The 18,817-nt window shown below is 39.5% G+C and overlaps 2 protein-coding genes across 2 annotated transcripts; one reads left to right on the top strand and one right to left on the bottom strand.

Moving 5' to 3' along the window:
• Window positions 1–1,766: 1,766 nt before the first annotated feature.
• On the bottom strand, window positions 1,767–10,506 carry LOC137601460 (sperm-associated microtubule inner protein 4). The gene is made up of 8 exons (XM_068323650.1): window positions 10,414–10,506; window positions 9,692–9,764; window positions 2,987–3,148; window positions 2,574–2,663; window positions 2,427–2,492; window positions 2,303–2,332; window positions 1,956–2,146; window positions 1,767–1,876 (listed from the first exon to the last, which is right to left on the bottom strand). Exons 3-8 carry the CDS (start codon window positions 3,022–3,024, stop codon window positions 1,767–1,769), a joined length of 525 nt encoding a protein of 174 aa, XP_068179751.1. The 5' UTR covers window positions 3,025–3,148; window positions 9,692–9,764; window positions 10,414–10,506.
• Window positions 5,777–15,618, top strand: pde11al (phosphodiesterase 11a, like). Its single transcript, XM_068324035.1, has 20 exons — window positions 5,777–6,550; window positions 7,213–7,371; window positions 8,440–8,529; window positions 8,739–8,879; window positions 9,023–9,087; window positions 9,250–9,370; window positions 9,715–9,790; window positions 9,874–9,941; window positions 10,048–10,140; window positions 11,537–11,587; window positions 11,770–11,916; window positions 12,003–12,110; window positions 13,100–13,209; window positions 13,280–13,370; window positions 14,117–14,217; window positions 14,424–14,501; window positions 14,605–14,668; window positions 14,896–14,970; window positions 15,232–15,315; window positions 15,442–15,618. Exons 1-20 carry the CDS (start codon window positions 5,777–5,779, stop codon window positions 15,616–15,618), a joined length of 2,673 nt encoding a protein of 890 aa, XP_068180136.1.
• The last annotated feature ends 3,199 nt before the right edge of the window (window positions 15,619–18,817 follow it).

Raw genomic sequence — 18,817 nt, 5'->3', positions numbered from 1 at the left:
CAGTGACTACATTGTCCCTCAGGTTCACAGCAGCATGTGGGATGGAACTGTTGAGGATGCCATGAACCTTTGACTTACTGAAGGAATTCTGAAGGTCCTGGAGGCTCAGAGCTGGATGTTCTCTGCCCACAGCCCACGAGGCGTCCATTGGGTGAATACCTGGCAGGGCAGCAGGCCTGGGGGGGCTGCAGGGATTGGATCTACTGCACAGCAGCTCTCTACGCTTTGACAGGTGCTGCTGCTTGGAAGCTTCCTTTGATAGTAACTCAGCTTGTGACTCAATAGCTGTCATGCCTTTGGATGCACCTGATTCAAGAAGACTTGATTCATTTCTTTCTTCAGTATTTTCACAAAAATACTTTTTGTGACTTGGTTCATCCTTTACACACTGCTCGGTAGTGCTTATTTCTTCTTTGGCCTCCATCTCTCTGTGGGAAATTGGGTGTCTTTCCAAGTTCAGGGGTTGCTCTGTGTGTGCAATGAAGGCAGCATTAGCCTTTTTGCTGCTGTGTGGTGCAAATGATTGTACGGGACTTTCAACAAAATGGACTTTGCAGTTTTCTCTTCTCATGCCACCTTGAGAAAAGCTTTTGTTCGGAGTTCGTTGTTTGTGTACGACCTCATGGGGACACCCAGAGCCCAGTACCTCTGAGGGGTCAAAGCTTAACTTTGATGGACTGTATCCCTTTTGGTTTGGATGTGATGAATCAGTATACTCAACTGGGATATTTTCTGGCCTGCATTGGATTACATGAGCCAAAGCAGCAGCTTGGTTTGCAACTGGAGGTAGATTATAGAGGTCAGCAGCAGTGGAACTACAGATGCTGTCCTCTACGTGGCTCCCTCGTCCTTGTCTGTATAACTTTCTCAATTTAGAGGAAAACACAGGAAAGTAACTTTACTCTGTGTGAAAAAGTCAAAGATTTCTGTTGCACACTTTAAAAATGATTCTACAGAAAGAAAGTATTGTCAAGGATTTTACCAGAGGTGCAGAATCCGAATTCATTCCAGTGAGGTCACACACTTTCTCCCTGTAGTCGTCTATCTTAGGAGGACTGGCTGAGCCAGATCCTTAGAAAAATCAAAATGAAAACATTATCACTTATATTAAAATTATTTTCGTCTGAATTGAATGTCACTTTGCAAAGGGCCAGTAAGCACAATCTTGTATTGTTTCTTCAGTTTCCTGCTGAGAGATTGAACAAAACTACTGAGGATGATAAGCAAAGAGCGAGGAGAGTGTGGTTTATTTCTAGCTGATTCCTAGTAGCTTAACTTTTATAAAAGTGTAGGATGGGTTATGTTTTCTTTAACCTTGTCAGGGACAGCTTTCATGTGCTGTGGTTCATGAAGGTATACTTTTCTAAATGCAGAGAACAAAAATCGATAATCCAAATCATTAAGGAAACTTTGAAAAATGCAGGTGGATTTATATACTGTAATTATGAGTTACTGCAGTCACTCATGGGAGACATCCAGCTACACTCTCATCCTGATATTTTCTGAACAGCCCCCAATGCTTTGTTTTCTTCTTACCTGTGTAATTCATCTGGTAGGAGGTGAGCCAGTGAGCCTTCTCCAAATTTTTCAGCATGTTGCATGTCCGCTCTGACAACGACAAATTCCAGTCACGGAGTTTAGCATTGGGCAGCACTTTCTTTGGTGGAGTGGGGTAGAAAACCTGACCATTCTCCTGCAGGTGTTTTGGATACTGAAGGAAATTGTCATCAGATTCATTTGATGTACGTGTAGATAAAAAATTTAGATCAGGTACTTTCATTACTCACGTCAAAGAAACTATGTTCTCCTGTCCAAAGTAGTGCTTTCTTCTCTTTGCTGGTTTTTGTCTCTAAGACTTCATGTCTGTATGGATTACCTGTGCACACGGATGAAGACATTTTAAACATGTATGGAATCATTTTTTCTGTCATTCTCTCTTACGCCAGCTCTCTTACCCATAGTTTTACTCAGCAGAGTAACTCTCGGTCCACTTTTTGGAATCAGAGCGTTGAGGAAAGGCTGGGAAGTCGCTCTGACTCCTGTCTGTGGGTCATCTGGAGACTGGAAGGAAGGGAACATTGCAAACTGGGAGATGTGGGATGAATAGGGATGCTCTTTTGGAGCTGCAATCTTAATCATTTTCTCCCTGGTGGAGGAGCGAGGAAATATACAGATCTTAGAAATTTGTTTCAGACACAATAAACATTAGATGCAACCATCTGGATTTGTTAGGTAAGAAACGAGACATTAAATTTGGTTGTCGGTTACCTTCATAGAAAAAGATGACACATAAAGTACTCACAGCATATTTACATCGGTTGGTTTTGGTATGCTGTGAAAAGAAAAAATATATGTCATCATGTCAGTGTGAAGAATATTTATTTGAAAGATATTTATCTATGTCTGATCAGTCAGTAGTTACTCACAGCTGGTCATTGAGACGAACTCTACTTTTCTTTCTGCCACTATAATGTCGATTATTGGTGAGGTGTCTGTGGTAAGGTATAAAACAAGTTTTAAATTTAAATAATTCATCCCATGAATGTCTTTGATCTCCTATGATTGACACTCACTGTGATGTGACGACCGCTCTACAGCTACAGGGATTTAGGGTCTTGTGGTTTTGTGAGGAGTCGGACTCCATCTGGCTGCTGGATCTCTGACTAAAGATAATCAACGCAGAGAAAGAACGTAACACTGAATAATGAATATTACATTGGGGGAAAATATGCCACCAAGTTTGAGTTGAAACTTCGTCTCCTAATGAATGTTTTTGTTTTCTCTTTTTCTCAGTTTTTAATGTATGCGTATATGCATTTATGTGTCTTCAACTTAAGGAAAACTATTGTATGACTACATCTGACATGTGATAGTGGACAATGATGCCTACTCTTTTTTATTCTGGGACATCGACGACTGATAATTGTAAACAACCCAACAATGATAATTGAAATAAAAACACGTAATGAATGTCATGGTCACTTACCAGGGCAACCAGTTGGATTGATTTTTTTCTTGGTCCATTTATCTCCCTGGTGTAGATATGGGAACCGGTCTCCTTGGTCCAAATGGCTATAAACTGAAGCTTCCATTGACTGATCGGGACTCTCTTAATTCCACTTGTGACCAGTCAGGTGGGTTTGGGTTCCTGAGACAGAGTGATGGTGTTACCAGAAACAATAGGATCAGAGTTTGAGTGACACCCAACCCCGACCACAACACAATACAGCTTAGCTGATGTATATTTTTAAAAGTTTTTATAAAACAAGACTGAAACAACTTTACAAATTTGGTGTATTGATAATATTTTTTAATTTACTCTCTAAGTCCTATTTCTCTCCATTCCACGTGCATAAATGTAACATGTGAGGGTCAGGATGGTCTGATGTTTCATATTACACTAATACTTTATTTTTCAGAGAGCAATCACTGCAGGATGCCAATCAACCACTCATCAAATGTGAATCTGATAATCCTACACAATTATGGATTGATGAACTCATAAACTGGGATTGGAAAGGAAATCAAGCCAGGTCTGGTTCGCGCTGACACTGGATACGAGCTGTGTACAGGTGGTGTTTGGTTACGGGTATCATGTTCCTTGTTTTCATCACTATGCAGTTGATGTCTGCAACCAAACCACAGCACATGTTCAAAGTGAGCCATCTGAGGAACTGAGACAATCATTTCTACCGAAGAACCGTCCTGTTCTTGTGTTGTTTTAGAGATGGCACACTTGATCAGTGGAACACGTTTACTGTCTGCAGTGCATTGTCCCTCTGCCATGACTGAGTTCATGTACAGCTACCATATGTGGATGAAAAGAGTATGGAAAGTTACTTAAAGATTTCCTATTATTTTGTTTTATATTAGTTCTCAAACTCTATTTGATTTGCTGTCATCACACCGTGAATAGTGAATCCATGTAATCCCTCAGTTGCTAACCTAATGGATTACTCTCCACATTTTGGGATTGACTCAGCCATGCACTTACATATTTCTTACAACATAAAAAAACAAATAATAGTTTTAACAGTAAAGCCAATGAACACTGGATGGTTTCAAAAGAATTTTACTGTAAAATAAAGATTATGATCAACACCCATGTACAGTATTTCTTTTAAAATTTCAGATAAATTGCTAGAGATAAGTACAAATACTAATTATTAACAACCACTTTTCTTTATTCATCAATGGATTGTAACCCTAACTCCCGTAACCTGTTTCCTTGAACTTCGTGACCAGATTAGATTTCATTGACAGTGAATAAAACATGTCCAGTTGTCCTTGGAACTGGTTTGAATGCTAGTCAGTACTGATGATACAAGTGTGACATCACCATATCTGGTGTAAATAATAAAAAAAGAAAATAGAAAAAACCCTTTAAAAAATGAAACACAGAAACGCAGTTTTCATTTAGTATGCAGCCAAGACTTGAAATCGATGCAGCTTTCCAAGCAGCAACGTTTACCTTGTTTGTTGGCCCTCACAAGACCACTATTCTGTGTTCCACTTTTTAATTGGAATTTCCAAGAGACCTTGGAATAAAATCTCAGCAAAATCCTCAATTCCTATCAAACAGCCTCTGATAAATCCAGGAACCAATTACCCTGTTCTGCCCAAGAGGTACAGCCTTCGCTGGATTTCTTTCCTCTTGCTTCAATTGTAAACTCATCCTGCAGTGATTTTATGAATATAAATAAGTTGTGCAGATAAGTGCATGACCCCTACAGGGTTAGAAACCCAGCAGTTCTAATGGTGACTTCATCGACGTCCTCTAAAACAACACTATCTCAGGAAAGCATGTACCATCAATCGTTTTTCCCATGCACTTTGTAAATTGCCAATTTAATCACAAAATATCCAAGATCCTCCCAAAATGTTTACAACCCCAGAACTCAAGTCTAAAAATACGTCTACTGTTCAGGTAGTGATGGAATGATCATCTTGTGGTAACCAAATAGTGGAAAGCACTCAATGTGAATTAACATTAAAATTAGTGTTTGATATGGGGCCTTTGATGCACATCTTGACTTAGATGCTGAAATACTGCAGATCAAAATACACACAGGAGCATCTCGTTCACCAGAGCACCTAATTTGTCACACAGATGGTTGATGTTGGTTAAATCTGACTGAATGAAACACAATTGGAAGACACAGCATTACTATCTATCTATCTATCTATCTATCTATCTATCTATCTATCTATCTATCTATCTATCTATCTATCTATCTATCCATCCATCCATCCATCCATCCATCCATCCATCCATCCATCCATCCATCCATCCATCCATCCATCCATCCATCCATCCATCCATCCATCCATCCATCTATCTATCTGCTCGTTAAGCATATGGAGGTACAGAACAAAGAACGCGAGTCAACAGGATGCCCTGCAGGGTTTTTTTTAATCATCTTTATTTCTAGGCAGGGAATCTGTAGGCGCTTGTCTCTTTTCTACATCTCTGTACAGTACTCCTCGGCTCTCCCTGGAGACACAGCTCAAACTCGCTTGACAGACAGCTGTACTGTTGCTCGCTTCTCATGCGTTATCAGTCAGGGCTCTGAGAGGTTCATTTTATTTGACTGCTGATGCTGATAATACACAAGCGTGAGCTGGCTCGTGGAGAATGACTGGAAAAATGTTTTGAGGACATCATTTCTCTGAGAGCTTCGGCTGCAGCCGCATCCTCTCGTCATCTACTCGTTTCATTCCTTTTCTTTAACATTTGAGCATCTTCTCATTTGGTTCCCCGCAAGCGGCTTCCACTATGGCAACATTTGACTTCTCTGATATAGAGGCGTTTTTGGACTGCAACCCCGATCTATTCGAAGAATATTTGGTCCGAAAGGCGAAGTATGATCAGGTAAGCAGGTGGTTGAGGGAGCACCAGCCGTCCAAAGTGTCCACGGCGGAGGGGGGGCGCGGTGCTGTCAGGAACCCTCTCTGTACCAACAACTCTGATGGACTCCGGCGCAGATCGTCCCACATGGAGCTGCGACAGAACTTCGCCCGTTCCAAAGCCACCACCGCTCACCGGACCTACGACGAGCATGTGAGCCTGAGCGAACACGAGTCCCAGTCCAGCATGAGGCGCCGTGCGCTCCTGCGTAAAGCCAGCTCCCTGCCTCCGACCACCGTGCACATCCTGAGCGCCCTGCTGGAGTCCCGGGTCAACGTGCCCCAGTACGCGTCCAGCGCCATCGACTACAAATACAGACTCAAGGAAACCAACGAGAGGGAGTTTTTCTTGGAGTTAGTGAAAGATATCTCCAACGATCTGGACCTGACAAATCTCAGTTATAAGATTCTAATAAACGTGTGCATCCTGGTGGATGCAGACAGGTGTTCGCTTTTCCTTGTTGAGGGACCCGCGCATAAAAAGACACTGGTGTCCAAGTTCTTCGACGTGCACTCGGGCACCACTGTCGGACCCTCCTCCAACACTCTTAACTCCAATGAGGTGCAGGTGCCATGGGGAAAGGGTATCATTGGATATGTGGCAGAGCACGGGGAAACAGTTAACATTCCAAACGCATATGAGGTAAAAGTGTGCCCGATGTACATTTGTATATTTGTGTATTATTGTAGTTTTAAATATTTAATGGATGTGAGTAAAACTTTTAGTAATGGATGTGTAAACAAGTTGTAAGATTTATTTATCACTATAGACCGCTTGAGAAATATTTACATCTGAATCTGAATGTGTGATTGACCCAGTCGTGCCAAAATAAAGGCACTTCCTCTCTAAAAGTCAAATGAGTACGCAAGGAAGCCAGAGTAATCAGCTTCCCACAAGCCAGAGCTCTGTAGTTGCGCTCCACATCATTATATCATGGCCCTGGGCGCCTCCAGGCGAAGGCACCACGATGACGCGGACCCCTTCAGGTCTCTTACTGCAATACTAAATATATGTGTCAGTGAGGATAATTGTAGTTTTTTTCTTTATTAAAATAATAAAATGCTTTTTGCATAAACGTTTATTTAATTAGTTGAGACTCACACCTAATTATCACAAGTGATGCTTCATTATAGGACACCAGCGCTTAAATCTCCAGTTTGACGTGAAAGCGGTCATATAGGAGTATTCACTGAGAATAATGAGGTGCACGGAGCGTGTCTTGTGCGTGATAAAGCACTGGTTTAATGTAGGCTCATGCATGTTTGATATGCGTGTAATGTGTTTTTATGTCACAACTAATGCAGGACCATCGCTTCAGTGACGAGATAGACAAGTTAACGGGCTATAAGACTCAGTCCATCCTCTGCATGGCCATCTGTAACAGCGACGGAGAAGTCATCGGTGTCGTGCAAGCGATCAATAAAAGTCCCATGGGCGCACCTTTTACTGAGGATGACGAGAAGGTGATGATCAGTTATAACATCCATTCTTCAGATCCATGTAAGCAGGGCATCTCCACATCATCATCATCCTCAGCATTATTACAGCTGCTCTGACCATTACAGGGATTTTAGAGCTCAGGTTGAAAATTGAATTGTTGTTGGAGCATTTAAGTAAAAATTTTTTTTTTTTTAAGCAGTATACTAAGCTATGCAACTAAAAACACTGTGAATCTTCCAAACGGCCGTGGAGAGAAGCAAACTGTTCCCTCGGAGGAAAAATACCGACAAATATGAGGAGAGGTCAACCCCTTATAGTCAAGTGTGGCGCAGTAAACGCGTCCAGCTGTACAATTTATATCACGCTTAGAAAATCAAATGGAGTAGATGCATTTTGAAATGCTCCCCGAGGAACCCCCGATTGTGTTTCATAGAATCTGCATCTTTCAGCTTCCTTTAAAGTTCCACAGCGTGTGGGTACATTTCATTCCACCGGTTTAGTTGATGATGCAGGTAATATCTGTACTGTGCTGCCACCATTTTTGGGATGGAATGTTTGATCAGGGAATAAAAGTGTTTGAGCTAATTTTTCTCAATAAATGTAAATATTTATAAATATACATTAAAATAATGTATAGCCAAACTGGCCAGTAGAGCTTTAGTTTCGTCGCCCTAAGAGTTTTGGCTGCATCAAGATGCAACCGTTTGTCCACAAGGTGGCAGAATAAAGTTGTAAAAAGTCATCCCCCCCCCCCCCCCTTGGCAGCAAACCATTCTTAGTTTGGAAAAGTTTCAGCTTTTTCATGAATTTGCTGCATTTGAAAAACCCTTATAAGAAGTGATAACCGACTTTAAATAAAAGATTCACTGAAAATAAACAAAAAATAGCATCTTGAGATACGATCTTGTTTAGAGATGTTAGGACTTACGATAAATGTCTTTTTTCCATACATTATGACAGGAAACAAAGAAACAGCTAGTGTCAGGCCTTGACTCTAATCCCATTCTTTTTCTTTTTCTGACATATTGTGCATCTTTTCAAAGAACAATAATAAGCACTGACTTTCACTACTTTTTTGCACATTCACTCAGGTGCTACAGATGTATCTGCCTTTCTGTGGAATTTCAATTTCCAATGCCAAGTTGTTTTCCGAGTCTCGCAAGGAGTATGAGAGGAGTCGGGTAAGAGAATGTAAACTGTTCATTAAAAATAGATGCTGTCATTTAATTGCTACCACAGTATTTACAGCAACTTTGTGGCTGTGTGCTTACATTCTTTTAAAAGATATAATAGCAGAAGAGAGACCAGTGTACATGATATTTATAACAGATTATCATTAACAAATATTTTTTCATATACATCAGACATGGTTTCCTTTTTTATGGCCTAGGCTCTTCTGGAGGTGGTCAACGACCTCTTTGAGGAGCAGACTGACCTGGAGAAGATTGTCAGGAAGATCATGCAGAGAGCGCTGACCCTGCTGCAGTGTGAACGCTGCTCTGTGCTTCTCCTGGAAGACATCGACTCACCCGTGAGATCTCTGGCCGCGCAGCTTTTCACATTCACTTTGCTGAGTTTTCTATTACGTCATGAAGCTTTTCTTGAACTAAATGCTAAACTCTCTGTATCAATAGATGTAGCTGCTGATTGTGATCATATTTGTTTCCTCAATAGGTTGTGAAGTTTTCCAAAACATTCGAGCTCATGTCCCCACTGTGTAACATGGACCGGGACACCAGGTGAGAAAGACACAGATAAACCAATAGATTTTCCAGGGAGTCACTGGGGAATGCCGCAGCATCAATAGCTTCAGAGATACTGAATATTTACGGCTGCTCTGTTGCACAATTAAGTGCTTAGACCTGACTATTGTTTCCTGTTTGTGTTATTGGCCGCATCAGCATGGAGAAGCTATCGTGTTCTGACTGGCTGATCAATAACAGCATTGCTGAGCTGGTGGCGTCCACAGGACTGCCTGTTAACATCAGTGATGTGTGTCAAGACCCACGCTTTGATGCTGAGGTATGGACGCAATAGTCTCCCTTATAGACCTATTAAAGCTCACACTAATGTACAGCCACATACATGCCTGTCACAGCAGTAAGTAGATACACACTCACTCCACAAACACTGACAAAAATATGTCAAAGTTCTCCAGAGTATGGGTAAATACAGGTAGTCCTCAACATACAAACATAATTTCTTGATCAAAATGATCAAAGTCATTCAGGGATTGTTCTTTAAAAGAATTTTAGACTCTTTACATTAGTCTAAAACTCCTTTTTTTTTTTAGATTAATTTCGAAGTTCAAACTTCTTAAACATAAACTGTTCTCAGTCTTACTCCATTGTTTCTTCTCTTTTCAGGCAGATCAGGCCTCAGGGTTTCACATCAGATCCGTGTTATGTGTCCCTATCTGGAATAGAACCCATCAGATAATCGGTCAGCGAGCAGAAACAATCCATTTGTCCTCCCTGAGGAACATTGTCATGTTATAGTAAATGACTAGCGTGTGATTTCTGTAGGTGTTGCACAAATTCTGAACCGCTTGGACAGAAAGACCTTCAATGACGCAGATCAGAGACTGTTTGAGGTTTGTGTGTTTGCCTCATTCTGTTTCAGGATTTATCGTTGCATTGGACACACACACATGACAACTTTTCTCTCATACATTTTTTCTCTGCTTTCTTTGTGTGTAGGCATTTGTGATATTCTGTGGACTTGGAATAAACAACACACTGATGTACAATCAAGTTAAAAAGACATGGGCCAAGCAGTCTGTAGCACTGGATGTAAGACCTGCTTCATATTGATCACTACACATTCTGTCTCTCCAACCCTCATTCCACCGCCCTGGCAGACATTTATGTTTGAATGTGAAGTACAACTTCTTTTTTATCACTTATGTTTTTCTAAATGCAACAGATCCAAATATTGTACGGTAGTATCTTGAGATATGAGTTCAATTTGTTCCGTGACTGAATTTGTGAGTCGATCTGCTCGAACTCGAACAACATTTCCCCATTTAAAATACATTATATTGTCAAAAGTATTCGCTTACCTACCTTGACTCACATATGAACGTAAGTGACATCCTATTCCTAATGCATAGGGTTCAATATGACATTGGCCTACCCTTTGCAGCTGTTATAGCTTCAACTCTTCCTGAGCTTACACTTGACACAATGAAGTCCAACAAGAATCTTTCTCCTGGCAACCGTCACACCCATATTTGTCTATCAGATTGCCAGATAGAGAAGCATGATTCATCACTCCAGAGAACGCTCTATAGTCCAGTGGCGGCGTGCTTTAGGCCACTGCATCAGACACTTTGCATTGCACTTGGTGATGTAAGGCTTGGATGCAGCTGCGTGGCCATGGAAACCCATTCCATGAAGCTCTCTGCACACTGTTTTTGAGCTAATCTGAAAACCACATGAAGTTGGCAGTATTTATATGAAATTAACAAATGAACAAATTATATCATAGGACACCAAACAAATATACTATCTATTAGCTAAGTCTTATTAAAGCACTTACAGGATACCCGTGGATGTTTTTTGTACTTATGCGTCAACAGTTGTGCCTGAAAATATTCCCAAAACAACCTATATCTAAGACGGCTCAACATCTATACAGATAATTTTTCATTTGTGTAATGAAGTTAATGGACATCATGCAAGCTGTTAGACAAATAAGTAAATAACACAAAAACATTTACTCAAAATGAGTGCATAAACTAATACTAGCTGAAGAGGAAAGTGATGGGACTGATTATTACTAATATTACCGCTAAATTCAACATCTACATTCTCCATGCTATGAGATATCTGACCCAGGGAGTCACATCCCATTCAGCAAACATGCTACTTCTTTTCCACTATAAATATTGCAGTTGTGCTCCAGTATGCATGATAAATACATGTTCCAGCCCTCTCAACTCCAATCAGAGGAAACACATTTCTGTCACAGTCTAATTTGTTTAAAAACAGAGATGAACAGTATTTAACCCTGGTTAAGTAACAACATAAGCAGGAAAAGTCTGTCATGTTAAAAAAATTTTTGGAATATATTAATTACCGCAGTAAATGTAATTTTTGTGGTAATTTGTGACTTTCAATTCATTAAAATTAGTACAGCATGAGGAAATGTATTTTGTATATGACAGCTGATTTCTCTTGTTTTCAGATGCTGTCCTACCATGCTACCTGCTCCAAGGTAGAAGTTGATAGACTCAAGGTAATCTCTTAGAAAGAAAGTCTGAGAAAGCAACATTCATATGTGGCCAATGTCATCATTAGCTGTCTGATTGTATGAAATGTGATGAGCTGAAGGTGAAGTGCAATTTTGAAACTGTCTGCAAGACTCTGCTTCCTCTCTGGTTGGTACATTGTGATTGACACGTCTCCGGCCCCCTTTAGGCAGCTAAAATCCCCCTGGGCAGTGAGTTAGGCATCGATGAGTTTCACTTCAACGACTTCTCTTTGGACAATGATGCCATGATCACCGCATCACTTCGAATGTTTCTGGAACTTGGTGTTGTCCAAAAGTTTAAAATTGACTATGAGGTGAGAGCCTAGAACATATCTAATATGATGCCAGGTGTTCACTGTGTACATGACTGTTTGTCAGCTGAGTGTCTTTCTCCCTACAGGTTCTGTGCCGCTGGCTTCTGACAGTGAGGAAGAACTATCGAACTGTGGCATATCATAACTGGAGGCATGCCTTCAATGTGTCACAATGCATGTTCGCTATGATCACAGTAAGTTTGGAGACAACAATTCAAGTTGGAGTTTTGTGTGGTGTACCATTCTAAAATTGTTTCAGTCACCAAATAAAGCTCTATCTCTCATTTTGGAATCGGGTAATATATTGCCTGTTTCAATCCCGTTGTCTGCATTCACTCTATAATGTCTGGCTGTGTCATGCATATCATCATAAAGGTACACTAAAAATAGAAACAGGCCAGTCAGAGACTGCAACATCCAGCGACACTCTTGAATTCAACATTTTACCCTGACCTGCACATTTTTGTGCCTCTGGCTTCCTGAAAATGTTCCTTTTTGTTCTGTGATTACATCTCATCAGGTACCTAAAAAGTTATACAGTGCGCCATTGTTCCTCACAGTTAATGCATTCCAGGAACCACACGATTAACAAATTCCGCGATAGAGCCATAAACTATTTATCTTATTATTTACGGTAATTTAAACGTTTGTGACTCTCCCCGTACTGATATTAAACCACCTTCTATCTGTATTAACCTTGTCCCACACTCTGACAGACTGTTTACAGCACTTTTGTGTCTCATGGAAGTCCAAGACTCATATACAGAACAGAGCGCCCTTCCGGATGCCGTCAGCCAATAGAATGCGCGTATGGTATCACGTGACTGCTTTCCAAAAATCAGCGATGAGTACAAAAGTTATTTTCATCCCCTTTGTGCTTTTTGTTTCATCTTTCTATCTGCAATTTATATTAGATAGATATTTGGTGGACGGACGAACAAACAAACAGAAAATTACAATACATCACCACTTTGCAGGATGTAACAAGGATCGAAAGTTGTTGACTTCTTTTAAATTGTGTCCTATCCTATCCTATCCTATCCTATCCTATCCTATCCTATCCTATCCTATCCTATCCTATCCTATCCTATCCTATCCTATCCTATCCTATCCTATCCTATCCTATCATATTTTGTCCTGTCCTGCACTATACGAATACAGTCATCCTCTTGTTTGTTTCTAGACAGCCACTTTCCTGGATGTTCTGTCAGACTCTGAGATTCTGGCGCTGATGGTTGGTTGTCTGTGTCATGACCTGGACCATAGAGGCACCAACAATGCATTTCAAGCCAAGTAAGTTGTTCAAACCAAAAGTGTTGTGATCAAAGCCGTGATGAAAGTTTCACTGCTGTTATTCTTGCAGAACAGGTTCTGCTCTGGCTCTGCTGTATGGAACGTCAGCCACCCTGGAGCATCATCACTTTAACCATGCAGTCATGATCCTACAAAGTGAGGTCTGACCAATATTTTCAAATTATTGTTTCTCATGCTGAATGAAAATGACATGAAAACATGGGGGTTTAGAAGGGGAAATAGTCAAGAACCACAGATCTTCCAGTATACAGGTAGTCCTCAACATATTAACGTAATTGGTTCCGAGAGGTTGTTTGTAAGTTAAATTGATAGTAAGTTGTCATTTATTAAATTTCGATCTATAATTGCCATTTGAGGTCATTTAAATGTTATTACTACTCTAAATATGAAAGTACGATTCCCTATTTCTTGCTTTTGCTTTGCTTTTCCTGGAGCTCATGGCCATAGCATCAAAAAGACAATCATTATAAAATAACAATAAACACTATTATTCACGAAATTTGCAAAAATTCTGATCAACCATGACTCTATGCTTGACCCTCAGTGTTCTGTTGAGTGACCAGAAATCCACTGGTGTGCAAATTGAGCCTTGGGAAATGCACCGTCTCCCTGTTGATACTTTTAGCAGCAGTAAGGACCATTAGTGATGTTAGGAGGTCAATTTGCCTCATGTGGAGATCAGTTTGATCAGTGGGAAGTGTGTTCTCTATTGATTCATTTAAACAGAGCACAGAGAACGTCTATACACATGGCTAATTAACGCTGATAATAGGTACCTCATTTGACAGTGAGTAATGACTTCACCAGTGTATTGGCAATTTAGAGACATTTCCTTGCTTGCTATTTGCCTGCTTTTAGTGTGTTATAGTATGTTGTTTTCCCACAGGGTCACAATATCTTTGCAAACCTCTGCTCGAAAGAGTACAGCAAAATGATGCAACTGTTGAAACAGGCTATTCTTTCCACAGACCTTACTTTGCACTTTGAGTAAGTAGTTTTTAATAGAGTTGGTATCTCATGAGTGGTAGATTTTAAAATAGAAATATACTGTATTTATGAATATACTTGGATCAATTGTTGAATGTAGTAAGAAAAGTTATTATTAAGATTAATATATTTATAGTACCTGTATGATTGAACAATCTCAGGGATCATACCTTTTTGCTTCCATGAATGTCTCTTTGTATGGTAAGGCGCAGAACCAAGTTCTTTCAGTGTGTTCTGTCTGGACAATTCAGCTGGACAGATGAAGGACACAGAGAAGTTCTCAGGTTTCTGCTTTTCTGCTAATTGAATATATCTTGAGCAACATCACTTGAAATATGAAAGTGAATATGAGTTAAACAGCTAAAATTTGTTTTGACACATCTACAGGTCCATGCTAATGACAGCATGTGATCTGGGTGCCGTTACTCGTCCTTGGAAGATATCAAAACAGGTTTGTGTCACTATTGCAAAAAACTTTGGTTAAAAAGATTTGTTGGGAAGCTCCACCCTTGCCAAACTGACAGCTGTATGCTGCACTGTATTATTTTCTTGGCAAATCACTCAGCTAAGTCAAGATTAGCAGAAAATATAGCCTAACTCTAGCTTTTGGAAAATTATGTTCAAAAATAGTGAAATAATGAACAATTAAATAATGATGTCTGGCATTGATGTCTGAAGGTTGCTGAGCTGGTTACAAGTGAATTCTTTGAACAAGGTGACAGGGAAAGATCTGAACTGAAGCTGACTCCAGCAGTACGTGAGAAATCAGATTTTGTCTTATTTTACATCATTTCTATTATTAATGTTATTTTATATTTATATTATTTATCAATACATGTATGTTATTTATATTAATCCTAATATAACTTTTTTTTTTTTTTTTACACTTATCTTATATTATTTATCTTGTCTCGTATTGTCTCGTTTTGTTTCGTGTGTTTTTTTGTGATAGATGACATGACATGTTGAAGGTTACTGGTTAAAAGATGACAAGTAGTTATCGTTTCTCTACAGGCCATATTTGACCGTAATCGTAAAGATGAACTACCTGCTTTGCAGTTGGATTGGATAGATGGGATATGTAAACCACTTTTCCAGGTATATTGATCTGTAAAGTTGAAGTTTAAGTGTGGATATGATTTGATAAATGGTAAATTGAAAAATATAGTTTTTGAAGTATAATTTTTGTGACTATCAGCTGTATTTTCCTGTATCTCCTCTCAGGCACTGCTAAAACTCAACAGGAAGTTGCAGCCAATGATCGATGGAATAGATGCCAATCGAAATAAATGGCAGGACCTTTGCTTGTCCTGTCAGCAGCCACAAAGGTCCTCACTGTCCAGTCAGAGTGCTGATTCAGATCAGAGTTCAGAGAATCATGAAAACAAAGAAACCAATTAACAGGCAAACTTCACAGATACTCTGAAGCCGGTTGACAATGAGTTTGGATTGAATTGCAGCTCTAATGTGAGCTGCAGAGCAGACAAAGGTTCCTGTGATGACAAACCTATATCAGCTGGCAACACAGCATCCGTGTGAAATAAGTAAACAAGCTGAGTATGTATAAGTTCATTTATTTAAATGGATCACACAGCACTCCTCCCATACTTTTGTAACACATGTAACACATGTACTACCCTGCCAAGATTTTAAAAGTTCTGTAAATAAAATAAAAGTTTTAATCTGCTGAGCACATTTATTGGTCCACTGCCACTCTGTTAAAGACAGGAGTAAGAAGTAATTCCTGTTCCATCCATCCATCCATCCAACCATCCATCCATCTAATTGTTAATGACATGTATATGAATAAGAGATAACAAACAGGGTCACTTGCTATTGTTTTGTGATGGGACCTAGCCCTGAAGCACGAGTCTTTCCTAACAAGACGAAAGAGGAATGCCTGATATTAATATTGTATGGGATCTAAATTATCTGAAGTTACTGTGAAGCTATGATTCAGTGTTTCAGTGGATTATTTATCATTTGCATCACTCCCAGTAATTATTTTTTATCAGTAATTCTTTATCTACTTTCACCTCACATCAGCCCATATATTGCTGTAGTTGCAGTAAAGCTTCAGGATGTGAGCATTGCCTCCATGCACATGCATTAGTAAGCAAATTAAGGTCACGTTAACTGTTAAATGTCTCTGTCCCTGTAGACAGAAGCATGAAAATCACAACATTGTCTCACAAGCTGAATAAAGAATGGAATGTTTACAGAAAGCAGAGTTTGTATCCATTAAAGTCAATTGTTTGAGATTCATCTCAGTATTTTGTAGATGATGGATGCCAGATATACCAATGCCAATGGAACTGCATGTATCACACTCAATGTTGACATTGGACATTATCTCGATGCCTTGGATAACATCTGACATTTGCCTTGCATGAAATCACTGTCAGGGCAATACAAAGATTGTTATGTAAGGACATTGTTGCTGTGCTATTGCAGGGTAACATTTCTTCCGTAGATCACAGTTTGTACTATAATTATACAATCATTACTTTTCATGCACACTGTCTCTTGATTGATGTAAAACTGGTATTTTCTCCTGCTATTCATACACCGTCTACTAAAAAGGCATTTTTGAAGAGGGCAAGAATGTGAATACAGCTGACAAAGGCTAGTAAAATAATCTCCAGATGATACTGTGAATAAATTGCTGTGGAATGGAAACAGATCATTTTCTTCTAATTTGTTAATTATTCTCAATGACTCAAAAGCAATATAAATTTATGATGTTTATTCATAATAGCTACTGAAATATATGTATGGATTACTGTAATATGAATGAGCAGACAGACTGTAACAGTTACCTAATTCTTTAAGGAGACGCCTAGAGCTGACTGTTATCTGGATTTAAATAAAAGAGGTCCTCAGGTATCTGAGGACATCAGGTATCTGTACCCATGGGTACAGATACCTCCGGTTATTCAGTGGATGTTAGCATAATATAACACACTTCATGTGAAGTCAAAAACTGTACACTGCATGGCAGTTTGTCACTGCTGATTACTGCAAGTGGAAGTTGAAAATAGACATCCTTTTCTTCTTTCAGCTGAAGCACAAGAGAAAAATGAATGTAATGCCAAGCATCAAAGCTGAGATGTTTGTGTCACACTCAAATCTGTGTAGATCTGGATCTAGATAGCTTTTTTGTGACTGAAATACAATGTCTGCTCAGGAAAGCTTAAAAAAAGTTTGCTGATCACAAAAAAAAACCTTTTTGCAGGAATTATTTGTATCAGATAATTCCTGCAAAGGCGTTACTCTCAGAGACATACAGACTACAATAGCATTGTAGTATTGTAGAAGCAATAGTGAAGAATCAAGAATTTATTGCAAAGAGTTTAGAAAATATTGATACAAGAAGAACGAAGCCAAGATAAAGGAGTGCAATTAAACCCCATGTGCTATTTCAGCACCACAGACAGTGCCATGGATTTATCAATAAACAGCAACATGAAGCTACTTATACTTTGGAGCCATGTTGGAGAAATAGATGCACTTAAAAGATCAATGAGTCAGACAAATTCAACCTAACTCTGACAATAGCTGATGGAGGTGTTAACAAAAGGGAGCTTACGCCCTAAAATTGCCAACCCATAAGAAATGTTAACAAACACTTTCCTCATCATCTTAAGAGAGAATCACCAATGAGACAAACACATGTGATCTGAAAAATTAAATGCTTCATCCATGAGACAGAGTCCAACAAAAGACGAGCTCGGGCTCACAGAGGGAACATTGTTCTGAGAACCTTTACATATTCATGCAGTCTCTTTTAAATGAGTGTTTGATGTTGATTTTAATAAGGCAGTGAGGTGAGGCAACATCAGCGGCAGCAGCGCGTAAAAGCAACTCAGTGCTCATGCAGCCGCCAGCTGCAAAGCCATAGCCAGAGTCTGGCCTTAATCTATAATTTAACTTGGATTGAGTTTATTCTCCTCAGGGTCGATGATCAAGGGAGTGCGATATGGAGGAGAGAGAGGCTCCTAACCTCATTTCTGATACAGGGTCTCGTTCTGCAACACGTCTTTGATCCCACTCTCCATTTCTCCTTTTTCTTTCTTTCCTGTTTGTATTTTAATTGTGTTTTAAAACCGTCACACACAAACACAATGTCTTTCTACACTCTGTACGTCACTTCAGCCTGACATACTGCTGAATGACAAACATCAAATAACTGTGTTAAAAATGAACTCCACAAAGAGCCTTGAGTAATGTTTAATAATCTCTATAATATTCAAAAACCTCATTCGTAGCCTGAGTAATTTTTTTGTTGAGAAATGGAAACAGAAACTGAACGGTAACCTCTGACAATGAGTCGGATTGAGGAAATCAAGCAGTGTGCAAACATAGTCACAGTAATGAGATCACTTAATATTAATGCTGTGTGAATGTAGAGGAAATGTCCTGTATCCATCTAAGTAGACTGTGGAGAACAAAACCATGCAATCGTAATGGTGTGAAATAGACTATGAATATTAATGTATACTCAGAATGGTAATGGACCAGGTTTCCCTCCTGATTACTTATTCTATTACAAACATGTGGAGCGGCAGTGGCTCAGTGGCACAGCGGGTCGTCCAATGTT

The sequence above is a fragment of the Antennarius striatus genome, chromosome 9, assembly GCF_040054535.1.
Source record: "Antennarius striatus isolate MH-2024 chromosome 9, ASM4005453v1, whole genome shotgun sequence".
Classification (NCBI taxonomy): Eukaryota; Metazoa; Chordata; class Actinopteri; order Lophiiformes; family Antennariidae; genus Antennarius; species Antennarius striatus.
The sequence above is the reverse complement of the archived record's forward strand: the minus strand, read 5'-3'. Positions and strand labels throughout refer to the sequence as shown.